This window comes from Phacochoerus africanus, chromosome 15 (genome assembly GCF_016906955.1).
Source record: "Phacochoerus africanus isolate WHEZ1 chromosome 15, ROS_Pafr_v1, whole genome shotgun sequence".
Taxonomy (NCBI): Eukaryota; Metazoa; Chordata; class Mammalia; order Artiodactyla; family Suidae; genus Phacochoerus; species Phacochoerus africanus.
The window spans coordinates 24,142,496-24,164,305 of NC_062558.1; the positions used below are offsets into that span (position 1 = coordinate 24,142,496).

The window sequence follows — 21,810 nt, forward strand, 5'->3', positions numbered from 1 at the left end:
CTTAACTGACCACCTCCTCACCTGGCAGCTCCTGACAGCCGGGCTGCCTCATCGGCCCTCTTTTTCTCACCTGTGATGAGGAAGCCTCCAGAGATCAGGGAAGATGTAAGAAGCTAACAGATAGGAATATGCAGCAATACCGGCACCCTCCACCCCTCCGCCCTGGCTGACTGGGTCACGACCACAAGAGAGTCACTCTCGGAGTTCCTATTGTGACGCAGCGGAAACGAATCCACATGAGGTTGCGGGTTCGACCCCTGGCCTCGCTCAGTGGGTTAAGGATCTGGCCGTGAGCTGTGGTGTAGGCTGGCAGCTGTAGCTCCGAAGCGACCCCTAGCCTGGGAACCTCCATATGCTGTGGGTACGGCCCAAAAGAAAGTCACCCTCAGCAGGTGAGAAAAGGGTGGGCCAGCACGGACGCCAGGGGTTAAAACACAGGGATGTTCCATTCAACTGGGACAGTGACCAAAGCAAGGGAACTACTGATTACTGCTTCAAGGATGGGGACAGACACTGAGGCTCAGTGAAGCCTGCAAATAGTTTATTCTAAGGTCGGGCAGGCGTGGCACACATACCCCCCAAATCGTCTCTGTACCCAGTGGCAACAGCTGGGTCATGAAGCTGGGACATGGAGCTGGAGTGGCCAAGTCGAAAAGCCACAGATCCAGCTGCTCTCGCCAAGACTCAGCAGTTTTTCTTGAACAAATGCTTTTCAGTTTTGTACACCTTTGGGTGATTTCTGGAGTTCTGAGATGTTTGGGTTTGCTTTGTGTATAATTCTTCCAGTGGCTTCTTTGCACTTTCTGGTGTGGGGGGGGGATGTTTACCTAGGCCCTCTGTCCCTCTGGGAATTTGTATCCTGGATTCCTCACACACTGGCCAAAGCCGAAGCCTTGTTGGTCACAAGAAAAGACTGGAAACTACTTGAGTTGTTACAAGAGAGAGCAGGTCTGGGGGTTACTGTGGTCAGCCTGCTCCGTGGATGTATTGTGGACTCAGGCAGCCCTTTCAGTGCTGATCAAGCCAGAGATCCAACTTACACGGGGCGGAAAAGGCACAGAACAAGGTGATTATATATTTATATTCGTCCACATCTCCGTGGCACCCCCAGGATACAGAAGAAGTTCGCGTCAGGGGTTGTCTGTTTGGGGGCGCGAGTGGAAACCAGGGATTGGAGAGAGAGATGTGGGCGGAGACTGTTGACATGTATTATGAAGCTGGGCTTTCAACTTTTTCACCATGTGTGTTCAGTTTCAAAAACCAGAGCACGTAATTAAATGATGAAAGGGAAAGAACATAAATCCCATTTGCTGTGAATGTCTCCGTATTGTTCTTGGGCTCAGGAGGAAAAGAGGCTTAACTGTGGGAAGCATCCCAGTGATTCAGGGAAGGGGACAGAGAAACCAGACCTGGGAACCCCGGCGATGGAGGCCAGGCGGCCTCGGGGGAGGAGGCTGAACACCCCAGGTGACCTCAGAGGACTCGTCATGCAAAACCCCACCTGTGCCCAGAGGTCTCACCTCCCACACTCCAGGTGATCCCAAAGGGCTCCCTCACCAGCCCTCCCCGCTTTGGCTGGCTGGGGGCTGAAACACGTGATTCTGCCCCACACCTCGGGTGGGAAGCCAGCGGATTCACGGACTGCTGTTTGCAGACTCCGTGACACAGCCACTGAACAGATGATTAGATTGTGGCAAACTCACAGACACAGAAACGCTCCAAGCGCTTCGTTCAATTTCAGGTCTCTCTTGTTAATTCCTGGCCTCTGTATTTAAGACCCAGAAGGAAGCATCTCCCTGATGCTTCTCCCTGATGCTTAAGCTGCTCACATTATTGGCTGTTCCACTTCATCATCATTCCCATTGCTCCACGGCTTTTGCTGGGGAATGTGTATCCCCCCCTCCTTTCGGCTGTGGGGGTGGGGGTGGGTACCTGATTTTCCCCATGTTGGTAAGACAGTCACGTTTGCCAAGGCATCACGAGGGAAGGCGCAACTAACCTCCAATCCTATTTCAATGCACAATTAAGTGGGAGACGGCGGCTGTGGGGGAAACAAATCTGGCGTTTCATGAAAACAGAAAACAGAAGCAGGCCTGGCCCCCTCGCTCCATTTCATTCATCCTAGCTTGTGCCTGGCTGCAAATTGGAAGAGGCCCTGGGTGAGGCACTGGTCACGTGAATATCGGGCATTTCACCAGCTAAGTACCTCCACGTTAGAACAGTCAACAAGCTACTTATGACAGGTGTCAAAACAATAATTCATGGACCAAATTTCTGCAAAGTTGGGGAGAGTAGACACTCAAGACCATGAGGATTTCTGCTGGGAGGAGGAAACCACTGGGCAGGGCTTCTGGGGTTCAGATCACCCTCTGTTTCTTGACCTGACTAAAGGCCACTTGGGTATTCGTGAAAAATCATTGGGATGTATAAACGCTTTCACAGTGAAAGGTTCTTTTCTTTTTTCTTTTTTTCCTTTTAGGGCCACACCTGCAGCATATGGAAGTTCCCAGGCTAGGGATCGAATTGGAGCTGTAGCCGCCAGCCTACGCCACAGCCATAGCAACACAAAATCCGAGCCACATCTGCGACCTACACCACAGCTCATGGCAACGCTGGATCCTTAACCCACTGAGTGAGGCCAGGGATTGAACCCGAGTCCTCATGGATACCAGTTGGGTTCTTAACCCTCTGGGCCATGATGGAATAGATTATACACGCACACATAAACACAGAATAAACTCTTTAGTATGTAATGGTACCTGTTTCTACATGTATTTATGATTCTGTACCTATACATCTGGAACTGTAATTATATTCATGCTCAGCTGGCATCTGTTTCTAGGAATCAGTAACTGGTTCTGGATCCACTTATCTTTAACTAGGTATCTTTATTTATGTACTGTATTTGTATAGTCACACAACTACCCTGGCTTCTCACATGAGAGGAGGATTTTAAAACTCCAGAATTTTCTCTTCCCTGGAGGCCCTCCCCCTAATGAAGCCAGCAGGAATCAAACCCCTTGCAGTAAGATGGGGAGAGGGAGGGGTCAGGCTAAGTTGCCCCTGTGGCCAGAGCATTCCTTTGTCTGTTAAACCTGGGGCCCCACAGGCACATTTGTACTCAGCCTCACTGGTGTCGCCCAGGGAACAACATCCATTTCCCTTCCCCCATTTTTTTTTTTTTTTTTTAAGGACCGCACCTGTGGCATATGGAAGTTCCCAGGTGAGGGGTCGAATCAGAGTTGCAGCTTCCTGCTGCAACGTTAGCAACAGATGCAAGCCGCATCTGTGTCCTACACCACAGCCACAGCAATGCCAGATCCTTAACTCACTGATTGAGGCCAGGGATGGAACCTGCATCCTCATGGATACTAGTCGGGTTTGTAACCTGTTGACCCACACCCAGAACTCTTCCATTTTCCTTCTTATTCAGGGAGAACAGTTTGTGAAATGACAGTTGATGGCCGAGTTTGGCAGTGAGGTGACAGGGTGAGACATTACAGGAAGGGGCTCGGTTCTGCCCTTTCCTCCCCAGCACTGGGCCCAGAAGGCCCCACAGTGACAATCAATGTTCCCCAGACTCCTGCCCCTCCAAGACCAACCTCACCATGACACACAGATACCACACGGCCCAACATGAACAGGCACCTCTCCAAAGTGTTTTAGTTGAAAATTATGCAAGAGACCCTAAAAAGACAAAATAAATAAATAAGGAGTTCCCGTCATGGCTCAGCAGTTAACAAATCTGACTAGCATCCAAGAGGTTGCTGGTTTGATCCCTGGCCTTGCTCAGTGCAGGTCGCAGACGCAGCTCGGATCCTGTGTTGCTGCGGCTGTGGTGTAGGCTGGCAGCTGTAGCTCCGATTAGACTCCTGGCCTGGGAACCTCCATATGCCGTGGGTGCAGCCCTAAAAAGACAAAAAAAATATATAATAAATACATAAATAAAATTATGCAAGTGACATATGGGTGTTATTAAATGTACAGGATGTGCTAGCGTGCACCCCCAACACACAAACCTGTCTCTAGGGAACCACAGCCCATGTGCATTCTTCCAGAACTTTCCTTCCCATGGATGTACTCAGGTGAACATGAACCCCCAACAGAGTTTTGCTTTCTTTACACAGATTGGTCAGGTCCTACCTGTGATTCTGAAACTTGCTGTCTTCAGAGCAAGTTCCCAGGGGGCCTCTGGGAACAAAGGGACAGAACCGAAGATGCCATGACCAAGGGTCCTCCAGGGACGTACGCCCCCCACCCCTGCTCCAGCCAGCATGAGTCCTGGCAGTGGGAGAGGATAGTGCTCGGGATCCCTTGGCTGCATCCCCCAGCCCTGGGTTTTCATGCTTTTTCTGCCAAGGTCCAGGGAGCAGATACTTTTGGCTTTTCAGGCCACAAAGTCTCAGTGCAACAACCAAACTCATCACCTGCAGCATGACAATCCCCAAAGACGATTTGTAAATAAATGTCTGTGGGCCAAGAAATATGATTTCACCGCCTGGGCCACAACCATCTGACCCTGCACTTGACCGTGAAGTCCCTGAACAATTTTCAGCCCACTTTGGAATCACCTGGAGCTCCGAAGGGCCCCGGAGCCCAGGCTTACTGGAACCTGACTCAGAACCTCAGAGGGGGGGCTCAGACGGGAGCTCCATTAATGATAAGTCTGAAAAATTGCAGTCCTCTAGGGCTGGTGGCTGATGCGGAGGAGAGGGGCTGGGATGGGGCTGGAGGTGATGCTCCCTCAGGAATGACAGTAGGTCATTGGTGGGTGTGGTTCCAGCGAGCCCAGAGGACACAGGGTGCTGGGACCCCACTGTCGGACCCCATGCCTGCGTGGGTGGGGAGAAGGATGCAGGCAGGGCAGCCTCCAGACCCCCAGCTGTCACTGCCCACAGTCTGATGACACACTCAGGTGACCTGGGGGAGCCTCGGACAGGGCGATCCTGCTGGGCCTCCAGAGCTGGGGGTGGAGTCAGTACAGAGAGAACCAGGGGCGTGGCCTTACAAATCCAGTTACTCTCCTCCCCTCCCCACTGTCCCTGCTCCCACCACGAGGGTGTACTGTCCAGGGGATTGGAATCTGGTCTCAGCCATGTCTACACCCTGGTGGACAAGGTGATTGTCCTCCTGACCCCAGAGCAGGAAGGGGAGCTACACGTGGGGTCCCTCAGTGAGGCCTCTGTCACCGGTGAAAGGCCAGGTGGTAAAGTGACTGCAGAGGATCCTCATGCAGCCCTGGGACAGGTGACAGCCTGGACTGAAAGCTCAGGGACACGTTAACAGGACAACTTGTCACCTCCCACAGCTGAAAGGCCTATACTCAGAGCTCAGAACGAATGGAAAGGATGGACCAGGGTCCGAGACCACAGTCCCATCCCTTCCCTGACCTGAGCCTCTCCTGGAAGGAGATCTCCTTACAGAACAGGTGTGCGCTCGGCCCTGGATGGGCGGAGACTGCTGTGCTCCCTTCCCTCGCAGAGGTGACACCTCAATGTGATTCTGACCATCTGTGATGGACAAAGGAAAAAAACACCCAGCAGGTCCTGTCAAGGCTCAGTGGAACAAACTAGTATCCATGAGGGCGCAGTTTCGATCCCTGGCCTCGCTCAGTGGGTTAAAGATCTGGCATTGCCGTGAGCTGTGGTGTAGGTTGGCAGATTCGGCTCAGATCTGGCGTTGCTGTGGCTGTGGTGTAGGCTGGCAGCTGTAGCTCCAATTCAACCCCTAGCCTGAGAACTTCCATATGCTGCAGGTGTGGCCCTAAAGAGAAAGAATGAAAGAAAAGAAAGAAAGAAAACATAGCAGCCAGAGAGATGGTCAGGCTCACAGGGGGCCTGGGATACTAGCTCCTGTGGGACAGGAGCTGAGGGCAGAAGGACAGTGTCAGGGACCCAGGAAGCCTGTGGCTGGGGCTGCTGACAGGAGTGTGGTCTGTGGAGGAAGGAGTGGCCCCTGCATCCACAGCTGGCACTAGGGAGCAGGGGTGCACTCCTGGCCTCCCACCCCCACCTTCCAGGCTGGTCCATGTCCATCCAGACCAGCCCTGGGGACAGTGAGGGCAGGAAGGGGATGGCATCAGGAGGGGCACTCAGCTGACCTGACAGACCCCGTCTGCCTGTCACCCATTCCTCCGACGTAGGACCCTGCAGAGAGCAGGGGCCCAGCCGCTGGGGCAGTGGAGGATCCAGGGAGGCTCCAGGGCCAGCACCTCATGAAGGGAGTCCCCCATCCCCTTCTTGTCCCTATGGATGCCCCAGAGCACATGTCACCCGTAGGAGGGGAGCAGAGTCCATGCAGCAGGACAAGGGGATCGTGTATGGGGCTGGCACCACCCATCCACCCCTCCCTCCCCCATCCCAAGCAGACGATGACACCACGACAACAACATCCCCCACTCTGTCCTCTGGGAACCCTTTTCCGGGAAAACGCTGCTGCAACTCCGTGTGGCATGAGAATGTCTGAGCAGAATGTTAATTAAGAAGGAATAAACCACGTCTTTAACATCTTCCCTTGGATACATTTCTAATTAACCACCAGGGCCTCCGTCGGTGCCACCAAATTTGGAACAAAGTCAAAAGAAGCTTTCAAATCAGCAGTTGGCGAATGGAAGCGGGGGGCGGGGGGAAGAGGCAGGAGAGAAAGGAGAGCAGGCATCACTGTATTGATGAAATATCCAGTGGATGGGGATGGGCGGTGGGCCCCAGCACCATCCACACACCCTCCTCCAGTAAGCCCATCTTCTGTGCCATCACTGGTGACATGGGAAATCTAATTTGTCATTAGGATTGGAAAGACAGTTCCTGGTTGCGGGCATGGCAGGCTGACACCAATGGGAGAGGTGACACAGGAGGACACAAAGGCACCAAGTGTCTCTGGCTGGAGTCCCTTCCCTTACTTCCAGGATCAGATTCACCCGGGGCCTCCACACCCTTCCAAGGCAGCAGCTTAGAGTAGTGACCACGGCCTGAGTCCCACCCTGGGGAGTGTGAAGAGCACATTCTGGGGTCCCAGCTAAGAGTGTGGAGAGTGCGTTCTGTGGATCTGCACAAAGTGGGCAGGAAGGATGTGGGGGGTTCCCTCATGTCAGCCCCCAACACCTATAGGGAGAGATGCCCCAACTGGGACAGCATGAACATGCTGACTGGACCCCAGCCAGGCTCAGCACCCAGTTACTGAGCAGGGTGCAAGGATGCTGGCATCTCTGTCTCCCATAGCCCCCGTCCCCCATTCTTGGGGGATCTCCACCTCCAATCCCTGGAACTCAAGGGATGTTCTAATAAGCCCCGCCCCTGGGCACTCATGTAATTCGGGCCTGGCCAATCATCTGCCTCCATCCCAGCCTCAGTGATTGGCTCTGAAACAGACACATGATCCACAGGAGCCAATCAGAATCTGGCCTGGGACTTTTGCTGGGACTTTTGGGAGCAGTGCCTCCCTCACCCACCCCCATGAACAGCAGAGCTGGAGGATGTGTCAAGGTGCCAGCTTCATCATGTCCCCACCCAGGAGAGGCTGCCTGAGATGGAACCAACATGGAGGCAATGGGGCCATGGGCTGAGTAGGAGATAACTGCTGACATCACTGAGTGCCTAGAACTAGCCATGCCTGATTCCCCTGTGCTTCCCAGCACTGAGTCTTTTCTACTCAACTCTCAGGCTGGTTTACTAGCACCTGAGGAGAAGATGGAGGGGACAGAACAAGAGTTGGATGGTGAGAGGAAGAAGTGGGGAGAGAAAAGGGACACTTAAACAAATACAGCTGCCATCATGGGCCAGGATTTTATCTTTATCTCCTGCATCTTAATCTGCCCGTCTATAAAACAGAAATTACCATCTCTTTAAGCATTCTATTTTAGGGGCATGTAAGAGGAAGATTTAATGTTAAAACACTCTCACATCTTCAAAAAAAAAAAAAAGATGCTCTATAAATCTGAGCCTTTACTATAAATGTTAAATAACTTCATGGGAAACCAAGCATATGAACCCAGGTTAGGGAGTTCCCATTGTAACTCAGCCGTAACAAACCTGACTAGTATCCATGAGGACTTGGGTTCAATACCTGGCCTTGCTCAGTGGGTTAAGGATCCAGTGTTGTCATGAGCTGTGGTGCAGGTCACAGACCTGACTTGGATTCTGTGTTGCTACGGCTGTAGCGTAGGCCAGCAGTTGCAGCTGATTCAACCCCTAGCCTGGGAATTTTCATATGCCATGGTTGTGGCCCTTAAAATAAAAGGAAAAAAAAAAAAAAAAAGACCTGGGGATAGAGATGTGACCCAGGACTGACCAATCAGAGCATTCTAGTCCTGTGGCCAATCAGAGTATTTCATTCCCCAGACCTCAGTGAAGGCTGGCCCATCAGAACATTCTGCTCCTCTGGCCTCAATGAGGGGCCCACCATGGGCAGAGACCCAAGCCAGGCCCATCAGAAATGATGCAGCTCCATCTCAGGACTTGTGTGGGTCATGCCGGTAGAGAAATAGCAAGAATAACAAAGGGGAGGGTTTGACATGATAGAGTTTCTTATCAGCATCTGGGCCAACTTATAGGAAAGCAGAGCTGAGAGGTGGGGAGCCAGAAACACATGGAGACAGCCTCGTCTGAACCCTGGACCCAGCAGCCACAGCAAATGTTCTCAACTATGAGCTTCTAAACCCCGCTTTCTGTCAACCCCTTTGAGTAGGGTTTTCTGGCCCTTGTAATCCCAGGAATTCTGTTACGTGTGGTTCCCAGCAGGCCTTGACTAGAACTTCCTGTTTCAGCCTTGAATCCTACATCTCCTTGATCACAGAGATGTGCATGTGAGGAAATTACAGATGAGCATCGGGAAGAGAAAGAACCAGCCAGATGTGCCCTGCCCCCTCCTGGATGCCCAACCACACCTGCTGCCTCTGCAGGAAAAGCACGAAGGGCCTTAAACGGACCTGCATCAAACCTGAAAACATGCCCGACCTTCCTGGGTATCATTCAGGGAAACAGACCCTGGGTCACAGCCCCCTTTGGGGACTGTAAAGGACTGATGCTGCCCAGATAAGGACATGCTGTCAGGGGGCCAAGACCCATCTCCACAAAGCCCAGTGCTTCCTCCACTCCCACAGGGCAGGGGACCTACCACGATGATGAACAGGGCAGGGGCGACGAAGGCCCAGATGGCACCACTCCCGAGCGACAGCCAGCAGCTGTGGAGGAAGGCAGAAGGTTATGTCATTGCATCACCCCACCTGCTCCAGGCACTGGGGCCCTTAGTCCAGAAGAGCTGTCAGCAGAAGAGTTTGTCAAGATGCTATGGGGACAGCCAGGGGCACAGTCACCAGAAGAGTTAATCCTCAAAACATGTCTGAATCCATGGTGGTCTCGAGGCTTCCACTCTTGGGAAGAATTTTCCTGGTCTGCAGACCAGCTCAGGTTCGGGGGAGAGAAGGCATTGACAGGTCACCTAGTGAGTGGACAAATTCGCAGTTTCTCAAAGAGTTTAGCCAAAATCCAAAGGAGGTTTCATTCTGATTACGATAAATAAATCAATAGGCTTTTTGCCAGGGACCAGCTTTTTCCAGAGTATTTCAAATCTTGGCCTAAGCAGTGTCTCCTATAGGGAATTAGAGGAATGAGGAGACATCGTGTGACACAGGACAGACCATCTTTATCTGCTCATTGGCTGTTGATCAGTTCCACCCCCCACCCCCAGCAATGTCCCCTAACCAAGAGGAAAGGTCCCAGTGGGTGGCAACCATGGCTCTGATTTCTAGAGACACCTCGTCTGGGAAGTAGCGTCCAGTTTGAGGATGTGAAATTCCTCCTGGCTTTTCCAGACGTGATCCCAAGGGCTCAGGCAAGACAGCCGGCCCTATACCACCTCATTTCCCTCCAGAGCTTCAGAACTGCCAAGAGCCCAGGTCCCTGGGCCATGTCACCTGCCTGGATATGAGGGCAGCCCTGGGGGCCTGGCACATTCACCAGGGGCTGGCCAGGCATGTGGTGCTCCCTCACTGATGCAGGATGAAGATGTCCCTGCAGGACCACATGGTCACTCCTTCCAGCCGCTCACTGAGCACTGAAGGCCCCCCTCTGCCCTCATCCCCACATAGCAGCCCCAGGAGCTGCATCAGCCCCTAAGCCCCTATGGTCCCCGAGGCTGGGCTGTGATAAAGCCCACCCTGCAGAGGACACTGAGGCCCAAGGAGCTTGGGAGACACATGTCCACTCACCTGAGCCCTGCCTTTCTGCCCCCTGTCTTCCCCCCAGACCTCCTGGACCAGGAGACACAAAATGCCTCAGACAGGGAAGAGCACCTGTCAGAGGCTCATTCATGTCTGGAACCCAGAGCTTGGGGAGAAGAGCCTTAAAATGGAAACGCACGGCCAGTCTGGTGGACTGCCAAGGGGCGGCTCAAACCCAGGCTCCCTGAGAGCGTGACGGGTCTGCAAGGGGAAGCCTGTGCTTCCCATCGTTTTCATGCAGAACATCAAGCTCAAGAGGATCTTCAGATCCCCGTCCTCGCCAGACACTCCGTGAGCTTCCTGACCCTCCGCTGGGCTGCCTGGCTCCAGGCTGGTATCAGAGACAGACCCCTGGGCTGAGACACGCACTGTGGGTGGCCCGGCGTCAGCAAGCTCCCTGCGGGATAAAAGGCAAGGAATGCCAGTGAGGTGTGTCTGAGAGGAAGTTTCTTTTTTAATTAGCGCCTCACATTCGGATACCAAGCAGGCTTGCAAGGAATGGGTCAGAACAATGGTTGTTTAATCAGCCTTGTTTCGATAGTCGCTCAGACATGGCTTTCTTAAAGTGCTTCATCTTCAGAAAATTGTTGCCCTAAGGTAGAAAAAGCCAGATTCGTCCCCATTTAGCAATGCAGCTGAGAAATCATCTCATGCTGAAGCTGTACCAATGTTTGCCTGCCTCTCTCCTCTTCCATCCTCTCCTTGGCGTTATCCCTTCAAGGTTCCTCAGCTTGGCTGATGGGAGGGGGCGGCTGCCTAAAGAGAGTTGAACTAAGGCCTTTTTCTCTTATGAGGAAGGAAAGTCACGTTTCTGGAACATGGACGCCCGACTCAGCTACACAGCACCAACCTGTCCTCTTCTGGATCCAACATACCAGCTGCAGTTCCAAAGTGGCCACATACAAAGTCGCACTTGCCGCTGCCCCAGGGATGGGAACCTTGAGGCCCACTTGCCTGGTGGACGCTGGACACACTCATTCACACAGCCATGTACTCACTCGGCTGCAACTTAATGGGACTTATCCACCAGGCACTAGCTGACCATCCCTTGAGGCAGGAGATAGACAGGCGCCAGGATAGACATTTACAATTAGCCTCTTGTTTACACTTCCTGAGGCAGGAGATAGGTGGGCTCCAGGATAATCACTAACAACCAGCCACCTGTCTATACTTCAAGATAGAAATAACAACAGGCACAAGGCAGATAACTGGTCCTGGCCTTCTGTGACCTTGTTAAACAATGTGATGACAGGATCCAAAGAGGGGCTGAGCCCTGCTTGGACAGAAGAACAAAGAGGTCATGAACTCCCCATCCTCAGGGTCAGGGAGACCCCAACTACACATGTGCAGAGAGACCTCTCTGGGTCTAAAAGGGAGGGGGGGGGCCCAGGCCATAATAAGCCCAGATAACCTTCCCACCATGCTCTGCTTTAGAATCCATCTTGGCCAAAAGATGTACACACAAATCCAGGAGGGCCCTGGGTCTGGTCAGGTGTGAAAGATAAAACAAGTTAACTGGCTAAAGGAAGACAAAGACCAGGAAGAACTGCCCCATATAAGTGGTGTAAGTCACCTCTCTGCCACGCTCCTCATTCAAGGGGACACCTACACCCTCACTCCTTTAGGGTGTGTATTACAGCTTTGCCTCCGCCTTAGATAAATAAACTACTTCTCTGTGTGCCCTCTGTGTTTCTAGCAATAAACTTTGTACCTATTTTTACAGTCTTTGCCTCCTTGAAACATTCTTGCTTTCAAGAGGGGGCAAGAATCAGGGCAATTCTGCTTCTAGCCTCTAACTGGTCCAGTGACTAGGATTTCTGGATTTTACCCAGGCTGCCCAGGTTCAATTCCTGAGCAGAGAATTAAGATCTCGCTCCAAGCCCTCACCCACTGCTGTCTGTCCAAGATGAGGCTCAAGGGTCACAAAACTGGGCTCCATGGGTGACCAGACTATGTGTCTAGGAAAACCACACCGATAAAACTTCCCATCAGAAACTGCCACTGGCCGCCCCTCCTTGCTAGTTTTGAGGTGGGAAGATGCCCAGAGCACTGCTGGGGGGTGCTTCTCACTCTCTTTTAGGCCTTTTCTCACTGCTGGGGCTGGAGGATGCCAGCCATGCATCGTCCCCTCGCCCAGAAGAACACGGGAAGACAAGAAGCCGGGGCCATGGGGACCTCACAGTGATCCTTGCCACGGGGTCCTGTCCACACGGGGATCACCCCTTCACTTACTTCTTACTTGTTCCGTAACTGTCCATGGCAAAGACTGTGGAAATGATGCAGATCAGGAGAGGAAAACCTGCAGAAAATGAGAGCAGAGTATGGTATTAGCTTGCTCCAGTCTCCTGGACTCATTTGTTCACTTTATTGTATGTTATTTTATTTATTTCATTTTATGGGAGAAGTATGGATATTACCTATGGTCATTTGAGTTGTGAAAGCCAGTCTGAAAATACTTTTTAAAGGAATACAGGTCCAAACATGCAAACAGAACAGAAATGGAAATCTTCTCGCATCTTATGCCCTGTTCTTCAATTTCCTCACCCCCAAATAGAGTCTCAGTCTGTAGGGTACAACCAAGCCTCCTTCACTCTCTCTCTCTTTTTAACTAAAAAAATTTTTTTTTCTTTTTTAGGGCTGCACCTGTAGCATACGTAAGTTCCCAGTTTAGGGGTCAAATCAGAGCTGCAGCTTCCAGCCCTACGCCACAGCCACAGCAACGCCAGATCTGAGCCACGTCTGCAACCTACACCACAGCTCACAGCAACGCCGGATCCTTAACCCACTGAGCGAGGCCAGGGATGGAACCTAAGTCCTGATGGATACTAGTCAGTTCATTATCGCTGAGCCACAACGGGAACTCTTCACTTACTCATTTTATATCTGATATATAAAGAGTGATGTGCAAAGAGCTGAGGACACAGAACAGATGCTGAAATCCAAGAACTTGAGTAATTTAGAGATAAAACGCACTCACATGCATGCACGCACTCACACACACATGTGCATTTTAGGGTTGATCTGTTAGAAATCTGATTCTGTATCTGCAAACAACCCATTTCTGGCTGCCTGGAAAGGGCATCCTCAGGGCCTCTGTCTGACCAGCGGCCTGAGCACAGCCTCTGTACCTCCTACCCCTGTAGTGAAGGGGGCGGTGGGGAAGAGATAGAAAACTATGCCTTTCCATCCAGGACCCTCCCCTCCTAAGGGTGCTCAGGAGAAAGGGCTCCTGGCCAGGACCCCGTGTTCTGCAGATTCCTAGAATAAAAGGGAGCGGGTGGCAAAATACAGCAGCGCAGGTGGCTCCTTATGCCCCACTCCGCCCACAGGAAGTCTTGTTGCCAGGACCCCAGGACCCAGGGGGTCGCCTGCTCCTAGCCCCAGGCCTGGGTACCTCAAGGCCACAGCCCTCCAGCGACCCCTGGTGGCACAGTCAGCCCCACGCCTGCCCTTCTGAGGATCAGATTTTGGTTTTGGTTTTGTTTTGTTTTTCCTTTTTAGGGCCGCACCTGTGGCACATGGAAGTTCCCAGGCTAGGGTTTCAATTGGGGCTGCAGCTGCCGGCCTACACCACAGCCACAGCAACGGCAGATCTGAGCCACATCTGTGACCTACACCACAGCTCATGGCAATGCCGGATCCTTAACCCACTGAGTGAGGCCAGGGATTGAACCCTTATCTTCATGGACACTATGTTGGTTCTTAACATGCTGAGCCACAATGGGAACTCCCCAAAAGATGGATTTTCAAACTCGGTGGTTGAGGCTTCACTTTGAGCCAACACTGTGCCCTTCTTCCCTGATCCTGGCCACAGTAGGGCACACATCAGGGACCGGCACCTCTTTGCGGCCCAAAGTTAAATAAGGGAGTCAACGATTCTTTTCCTGCCTTCATGACTGACTCTGTCCTCTTCCGACCTCCTCCCACCTCCCAACAACACTGAAGCTCCTCTGCCATTGCATCTCTTGTGTTATCCTCTATGTCCTGCACTGGACAGGCCAGGGGGACAGTGACCAGAAGTGTCTGTCTAAGAAGCGGGCAGGCTCTACTCTCTGCTTTTCTCAAACATGCTGCAGGAGCCACAGGGACCTGATGAGTGTGTGTTGTTGAGAAGAAAAAGTTCAGAGTTCCCTGGTGGTTCAGCAGGTTAAAGATCTGGCATCACTGCTGGGGCTCTGGTTACTGCTATGGCACAGGTTCAAGTCCTGGCCCAGGAACTTCCTCATGCCGTGGGCACAGCCGGGTGGGGGGGGGGGCAGAGATAATGTGCACAGGTGGGAGCAGGATGGAGAAATCATCCAGTAGGAAAAGCCTGGGCTTTGGAGCCAAATGACACCTGGTTCTATTCCCAGGGCCACCCTGGATCAGCTGTGTAGCCTCAGGGACCCAGACAGACCTCTCTGGGCCACCACAATCTCACTTTGGAAATGCAGATAATCGTACTTCCCCATCAGGCTGCTGTGAGGGTCCCGTGAGATGCGGCTGTGTTTGCGAGTAAGGAGGCGCTGATGTAGGGCGCCAACCTCGGTATAACAACCTCCACTGTTATTAACCAACTCAGATGCCCGTCCTACTGTCATCTGAAATCCCCACCCCAATAACCTGTCCTGACATGTCACCTGTTTCTGCAGGCAATCTGGGGTCCCTTTGGCTCTGTCCTATGGACATTTACGTTATGGAGCTCCAGAAAGGCTCTCTTTGGGAGGCAGTGACCTTTGGGAGGGACCACACTGCTGCCTCCTGGATGCTGCCCTCTAAACTCCAGGAAAGAAGCGGGTGACAGTGAGAGTGGCCATGAGAAGCTTTGCTATGAAATATTAACCCCAGACACACCGTCCTGAGAGGATGAATGGTGTGAAACCCAACACAGGGGGATGGATGTCTCAACAGAGAAGGGGCAGAGGGTGACAACGACAGGAGACAAGTGGCCCACCCTCCTGCAGAAGTCACCAGTGCCACCTCCTGGATGCCTCGCTCTGGGCACGTAGGAAGTTGGCACTTCCACCCCTGGGGCCATGGGGGTCAGGAGGGGGGTGGAAGTGGCCTGGGGAGATGGGGGGCCCACTCCCCCACCCCCCCACCCCCACTGCTGCCACCGTCCCACTGAAGACACACAGTGTAAACCGGAAATAAATGCTATTGTTTTCAGCCGATGTGAGCTGGAGGCTGCTTGTTATGGCAGCATCACCAAGCCTGCCCTGACTGATGCACCTCCCAAGGTCTTGGCATGGAGTCACCTCCCCAGAGTGCCAGGGCAACTTCAGAGAAAGCCAGGGTCCAGAGAGAACTGTGATGATGTTTTCAGCCCCCAGACAGGGATAGGTTCTCATGAAAGAAACAAAGCAACAGAGAAAGACAAAGCAAGTTGCATTTCCTTGGCTTCAGAGTTTATGATCACTTCTTACAGTTTGTGGTCAGGGCTTCACACCTGCTGCACCAATGCGTAAAAATACTCAACTGTTTAGCGCTTGCCTGTTCTCCTGATTCCCCTGTGGACTCCTTGAGGATAGGAACTGCATATCACTCACCTTAAGTATGAGCACAGGACCTGACATACAGCAAAGCCTCAAGTATGCTGTTAATGAGATGCCTCCAATCCCAGCTCCGCTAAAAGCATAGTCCTTGAGGTTCAGAAAAGGATGGTCAGGTAGGAGCAGGTGGAAATGTCCAGGGATGCAGCCCTTCTCTTCCCCCAGTCCTGCAGCGTGACCTCCCGGTGCCCTGGATCCACTCCCTGCTCCTTCTCCATCAATAACTGCAGGTAGAGGCCCAGCTGCCTGCAGACGGTCTGTACTCAGGCCCAGAGCCAATTCTAGCCCCGTCAGAAGGGAGGATGCACTTCACAAGCCCTGATGAAATCAGTTAAGGGGAAGCTGATGGAGTCAGAGGCGGCAGGCCTGCTGGAGCCCAGCCCAGCCCTCCATTCGCAGAGAGCCTCTGACAGAGGGTGCTCGCTCAGACATCCACAGGGAAGAGGCTGGCATCAGAAACCATGGAGTAGCAGCCAATGTTGTTAAGTAGGAACGGAAACTCAGGGTCCCCTGATCACCTCATTTTTCAAATGGACTCTATCATTTGATATAAATTCTCTCTCTCTCTCTTTCTTTTTTTTTTTTTTTTGTCTTTTTACAGCTGTACCTGCAGCATATGGAAGTTCCCAGGCTTAGGGCTGAATCAGAGCTGCAGCTGCCAGCCTACACCACCGCCACAGCAATGCAGGATCCAAGCAGCATCTGCGACCTACACCACAGTTCACAGCAAGGCCGGATCTTTAAGTGGGGCTAGGGATCAAGACTGCATCTTCATGGATACTAGTTGGGTTCATTACCACTGAGCCACGACAGGAACTCCAATTCTCTCCATTTTTAAATACCAGCAAAAACAATTCCTTTCTTTTTCTCCAACACTGGGCAGACCAAATAAGACATCCTCCATGACTGGACAGGATTACCCCCACCTCCACCTTGAACCAGTAGAGATGGCGTCTCTCACTGTGGGCCTGGCCACGCACCTGAATAGTGACCAAGGAAAGGTGGGGAACTGGCACACACACCCCTAGGCACGCCTCAAAAATGCTGCTGAACTTGACCCCTAGCCATGCCCTGTAAACTCTGCTGAACTTGACATTCTTTCCCCATCTCCACGCACTGGCTCATCAAGAGGATCTGGAAGAAGATAGAGCCACAGGTGCGAAGGACGTGGGTCACCAAGTATCTTTCAGGAAAAAGGCTCTCTGCCAACACACGTTGGACTGTGACATAAAAGAAAGAGACCTATTTTGTCTATTTCACTGAGATACGATAGTTTATCTGTCATACCAGCTGCAATATTTATCTTAATTAATACAGAGATATCATTGGAAGGAACCCTATACTGTAAAGTTCTCTATTCTGGCCGTCCCTCAGCATATGACGTTCCCAGGCTGGCAATCAGATCTGAGCCACAGCTGTGACCTACACCACAGCGGAGGCGGCGGGGGATACTTTAATGCACTGCACTGGGCTGGGGATTGAACCTTCGTCCTGGTGCTGCAGAGATGCCACTGATCCCGTTGCACCATAGTAGGAACTTCAAATCCCACACTTTTAATTTATTTCGCCCGTCCTTGATACGGGTGTGCGCGCGCGTGTGTGTGTGTGTGTGTGTGTGTGTGTGACTGTTTCCATAAAGAGACTAGTAATTATAGGCGGTCGGTCACATATCATCCTGTAAATCTTTACTAAAAGAAGTCAGAAGTCAGAGGCAGGAATGACACTCCTCCCTCAGGGAGTCAAGGCAGGATGGAAGGAGAAGGTCGTGCTAGATTCGGGCTCACCACGGGGAGACGGAAGAGGAGAGGACGTTTGTTCTGAGAGCCCAGGGTGGGCAAAGGTATCCAGGGTAGAAGAGCACAGCACAGACAGCAAACCGACCCACAGGCTGGGCGCAGGACGTCAGTGGCGACCACGGGGAGTTCCCGGAGAGGCCACGCCAGTCTCCGCTCTCCACGGGGCCCAGGTGAGACTCTCCAGTCTCCCCAAGGAAGCCAGGAGGGGGTCCGTGATTTACCTCCACTGCTGCCCCAATAAATTACATTAGCTCACTCAAAACACAAAAGAAAACATTGGTCTGCTCCCTGTACAATGAGGACTGTGAGAAGTCAATCTATTAAAAGAAAACCAGAAACAAAGAGCTGGTGCCTAATGTGAGATTAATGCTTTCTAACAGATGCAAGAATGCCAGGGGTTGGGGGTTCCCATGATGGCTCAGCGGTGACAAACCCGACTAGTATCCATGAGGATGTGGGTTCCATCCCTGGCCTCACTCAGTGGGTTAAGGCTCTGGTGTTGCCATGAGCTGTGGTGTAGGCTGCAGATGTGGATTGGATCTGGCATCCACTATGGCTGTGGTGTAGGCCAGCAGCTGCAGTTCCAGTTGGACCCCTAGCCTGGGAACTCCCATATTCAGCGGGTGTGGCCATAAAAAGGAAAAAAAAAAAAAAAAAAAAAAAAGAAGGCCAGGTGTTGGAGTTCCCATCGTGGCTCAGTGCTTAACGAATCTAACTAGGAACCATGAGGTTGCGGGTTCGGTCCCTGGCCTTGCTCAGTGGGTTAAGGATCCAGCGTTGCCGTGAGCTGTGGTGCAGGTCGCAGACACAGCTCAGATCCTGTGTTGCTGTGGCTGTGGCACAGGCCAGCATCTACAGCTCTGATTAGACCCCTAGCCTGGGAACCTCCATATGTTGAGGGAGGGAGCGGCCCTAGAAAAGGCAAAAAGACAAAAAAAAAAAGAAAGAAAAAAAAGAATGCCAGGTGTTGATGCAAATACCACATGTAGAATCTAAAATATGGCACAAATGGGAGTTCCAACTGTAGCTCAGTAAGTTAAGGACCCCACATAGTCTCTGTGAGGACTACAGGTTCGATGCCTGGCCTTGCTCAGTGGGTTAAGGATCCAGCATTGCCACAAGCTGATGAGTAGGTCTCAGATATGGCCCAGATCTAGTGTAGATGCAGCTCCAATTCTACCTGTATCCTGAGAACTTCCATATGTAGCAGGTGTGGCCATACACACACACACACACACACACACACTCACTTATAAATATACATATATATATATGGCACAAATGAACCTATCTACAAAATAGAAAGACTTACAGACATAGAGAAGACTTGTAGTTGCCAAGGTGGAGGGGGGAGGGAGCAGGATGGGCGGGGTGTTTGGGATTAGTAGCTGCAAGCTATTACATTTAGAATGGATAAACAATAAGGTCCTACTGTATAGCATGGGTAACTCTATCCAATCTCCTGGGATATATATTTATAACTGAGTCACTTTGCTGTGCAGCAGAAATTGGCACAACATTGTAAATCAACCATACTTTAATTAAAAAAAAAAAAAAAGAAAGAAATGCCAGGTGTCAATTACTCTGGCTGGAAGCATGGCCTCAGGTCCCCTCCTCCAGAGGGGCAAAAAGGAAGTTAAACCAAGAGTCAAGTCAGTGGGGAGGTGACTCCCAGAATGACAGGTCACCAGAACTGGTGAAAATCAGCTTTTAAAAGAATACAACCATTTAAAGTCTCTATAAACTGTCCTTAGGACATACAGAAAATTGAGACAAATTTATTCAAGAAAACCTACTAAGTCTGGGTAAAACAGAGCAGCTGCAACACCTGGGCCACAACCTGTTCTCCTCCAGGCAGGTCTGGCCAACAAGACAGGCTCCCTCCCCCAGGGCCCAATTCAGAGCCATAACATCTCCCAGGAGCAGGTTGTCTGCATTGCTCATTCTCCCCAGTGCCACGTTGCAGAAACTTTATTCCAGGTAAGAGCAACCAAGAGATCAGAGTTCCCTTCCTCCCTCCAACTGCAACCCACCGTGTACGGGGTCCATCCCAGGTGCGACTAGCTAAGGATACAGGCTCTGACTGCCCTCACCCTAGGACTCCCAGACACTGTGAGATGAGTTCCTGCACTAAAGCTAGGTTGTCAATCCAAGAGAAGCTGGCCACTGTCCCTGTACCAGCTCCGAAGTCATGCCTCCCGGATTTTTCCCAGGTAGGAGGGAAGCAGGCCATTAGAACAGAGAACCCCAAAGCACTCCCTAAGGGAAGTGAGTTTTTGAAGGAGTGTGGGGAAATGCAAGCCTAGGAGCACCTAGCCTCTTGGAGGTGTGTCACGTGAAGATGAAATCACAACCCACCTGCCCGATCTGCCCCACCCCATCCCCACCTACCCCAACCTATCCCGTAGTAGTAGCGGTGTTTGCTGTCCTCTGATCCAAAGACCTTGATCACCATGCTGTAAAGATGCAATCCTTCCACCAGCATCCATGCAAAGGCGCTCAGGAAGAAGTAGTGCAGGAACACGGCCAGCACCTGGCACGGGGTCTAGGATCAAAGCAATGGCACAGGGCGTTAAGCTCTCACAGGATGTGAGCCGGGCTCTCCTGCTGTTGTTCCAACCTCCCTGCACCAATTTTCTAGGGGCACCTTCTAGACACTTGGCCTCATTTTCACGGCCTGCTTTCCAGGTGGAGTGATTTGCATGGGGCACATGACTCATGCAGTAGCCAATCACTGCACCAGCAACTCCCCCCAACCAGGCACAGTGATTGACCCAGGAGAAGGCAGGGAATCAGTCACCCAATCAGCACAAACATCCCCATCCCTGCAGCAGGATTGGCTGGGGGGGGGGGGGCGTGATCCACCTGGTCCATTGGGGTGGGTTCTGTGTGGGCAGAACCACCAATTAAGCAGGTTTCCCTCCTCCCTCCAGACATAAGGACACAAGCCTGGTGAATTGAGAGCCACCTTGACCTAGGAGAGGGAGGTCTGCAGAGCAGAACCCATATGGGGAAGGGACTTGAGGAGCAGAGAGAAAGCAGCCTGTGATGTGGCTTTTTCAGTTCTCCACTTCAAGGTGTTGGCTACCTACCTACCTGGAGCTGAAAGCCCCGCCTGACACAACCACTTCCCTCTAGTTTACTCTCAACAGGTGTAATGAACAGAGATGCACAAACTACCTGTAATGTCTGTTATTTCTGGCTGCCCAGGGCACTGATCTCCACAAGGCCCCCCACCTTCTCTGATGAGCCCATGATGGCAGGGCCTGCTCAGCACCGCATGCTCATCTATCCTGTTCAGGGCGCGTCAAGGGTCTGCTGGTCCCTCCTGCTCCTTAGTGTCTTGGCCACAAGGTCAGTCTCAGCCACATGGCCTCAGATTCGCCCCAGAGCCCCAATCAGACATTCCCCTGTGCTGTGAGTCCACAGCCACTCATCCCTAAGCTCAGATAAAAGGTCCAGGGAACCAGAAGCCCAGGGAGGAAAACAGATACGAAAAATTAAAGAGAACCATCTTTATGGGGGGGGGGGGGCGGCTCCATGTCCTGTCCTCCCCCCGCCACTGCATCAGTTAATTCTCAGGGGGAAAAAGGTAGAAGTTACCGAAATGCTGTGTTTCTTGTCATCAGGATCTGTTAACATTTAGATACAAATATGGGACACATCTATTATTTTTGTGGTCCCGGCACCAGTGGCCCTGGGTCTTCTTTGGTGCAGGGAGCAGCCCCCCTCCATGCAGAGGCTCTGGTGAGACCAGCCCCAACAATCACCTCTCATCTGCCACAGAGGTCACCCAACAGGCACATCACTCAGCGGTGCCCTGCCTGGGATTTCACACACACGGGTTCTGGGGGGAGAATTCTCCTGGTCTCCTGGGGGAGAATTCATGTGGATGCTGGATGCCTGGACCGCTTCCCCTCCTGCTGCCATCACGGAGTGGAATCTCATGCCTCACAGGGTGGCTTTTGGACAGGTGGTATTGGCAGCACCAGGATGCTTGAGGGAAACACAGAATCCCCGGGCCTGCTAAACCCAAACCTGCATTTCGAGAAAACTCCGTGCAATGATTCATAGTAGACTTTGGAAAGCATCCAGCTGGGGGTTGGGGATGAGGCTGGTACAGGCCTCCTCTATCCACAGCACAGCCGGGAGCTTCTCAGATGCTTGCCTGGACCCCTCAATCCCAAGACAGGTAGGTGGGCTGAGGGCCCTGCTGAGCAGTGAGGACAGAGGCTCTGCTGACCCACTCACTTTGTGGGATAAAGAT

At 52.1% G+C, this 21,810-nt stretch overlaps 1 protein-coding gene across 2 annotated transcripts in view; it reads right to left on the minus strand.

Moving 5' to 3' along the window:
- Nucleotides 1-21,810, minus strand: part of ADGRD1 (adhesion G protein-coupled receptor D1) — a 182,926-nt gene that overhangs the window by 12,421 nt on the left and 148,695 nt on the right. For both annotated transcript variants that reach the window (XM_047760612.1, XM_047760613.1), the window contains 3 exons: nt 19,935-20,088; nt 12,449-12,515; nt 9,112-9,178 (listed from right to left, as the gene is read on the minus strand). In XM_047760612.1, the coding sequence (XP_047616568.1) occupies nt 9,112-9,178; nt 12,449-12,515; nt 19,935-20,088 (288 nt within the window). The remainder of the gene's footprint in view (nt 1-9,111; nt 9,179-12,448; nt 12,516-19,934; nt 20,089-21,810) is intronic.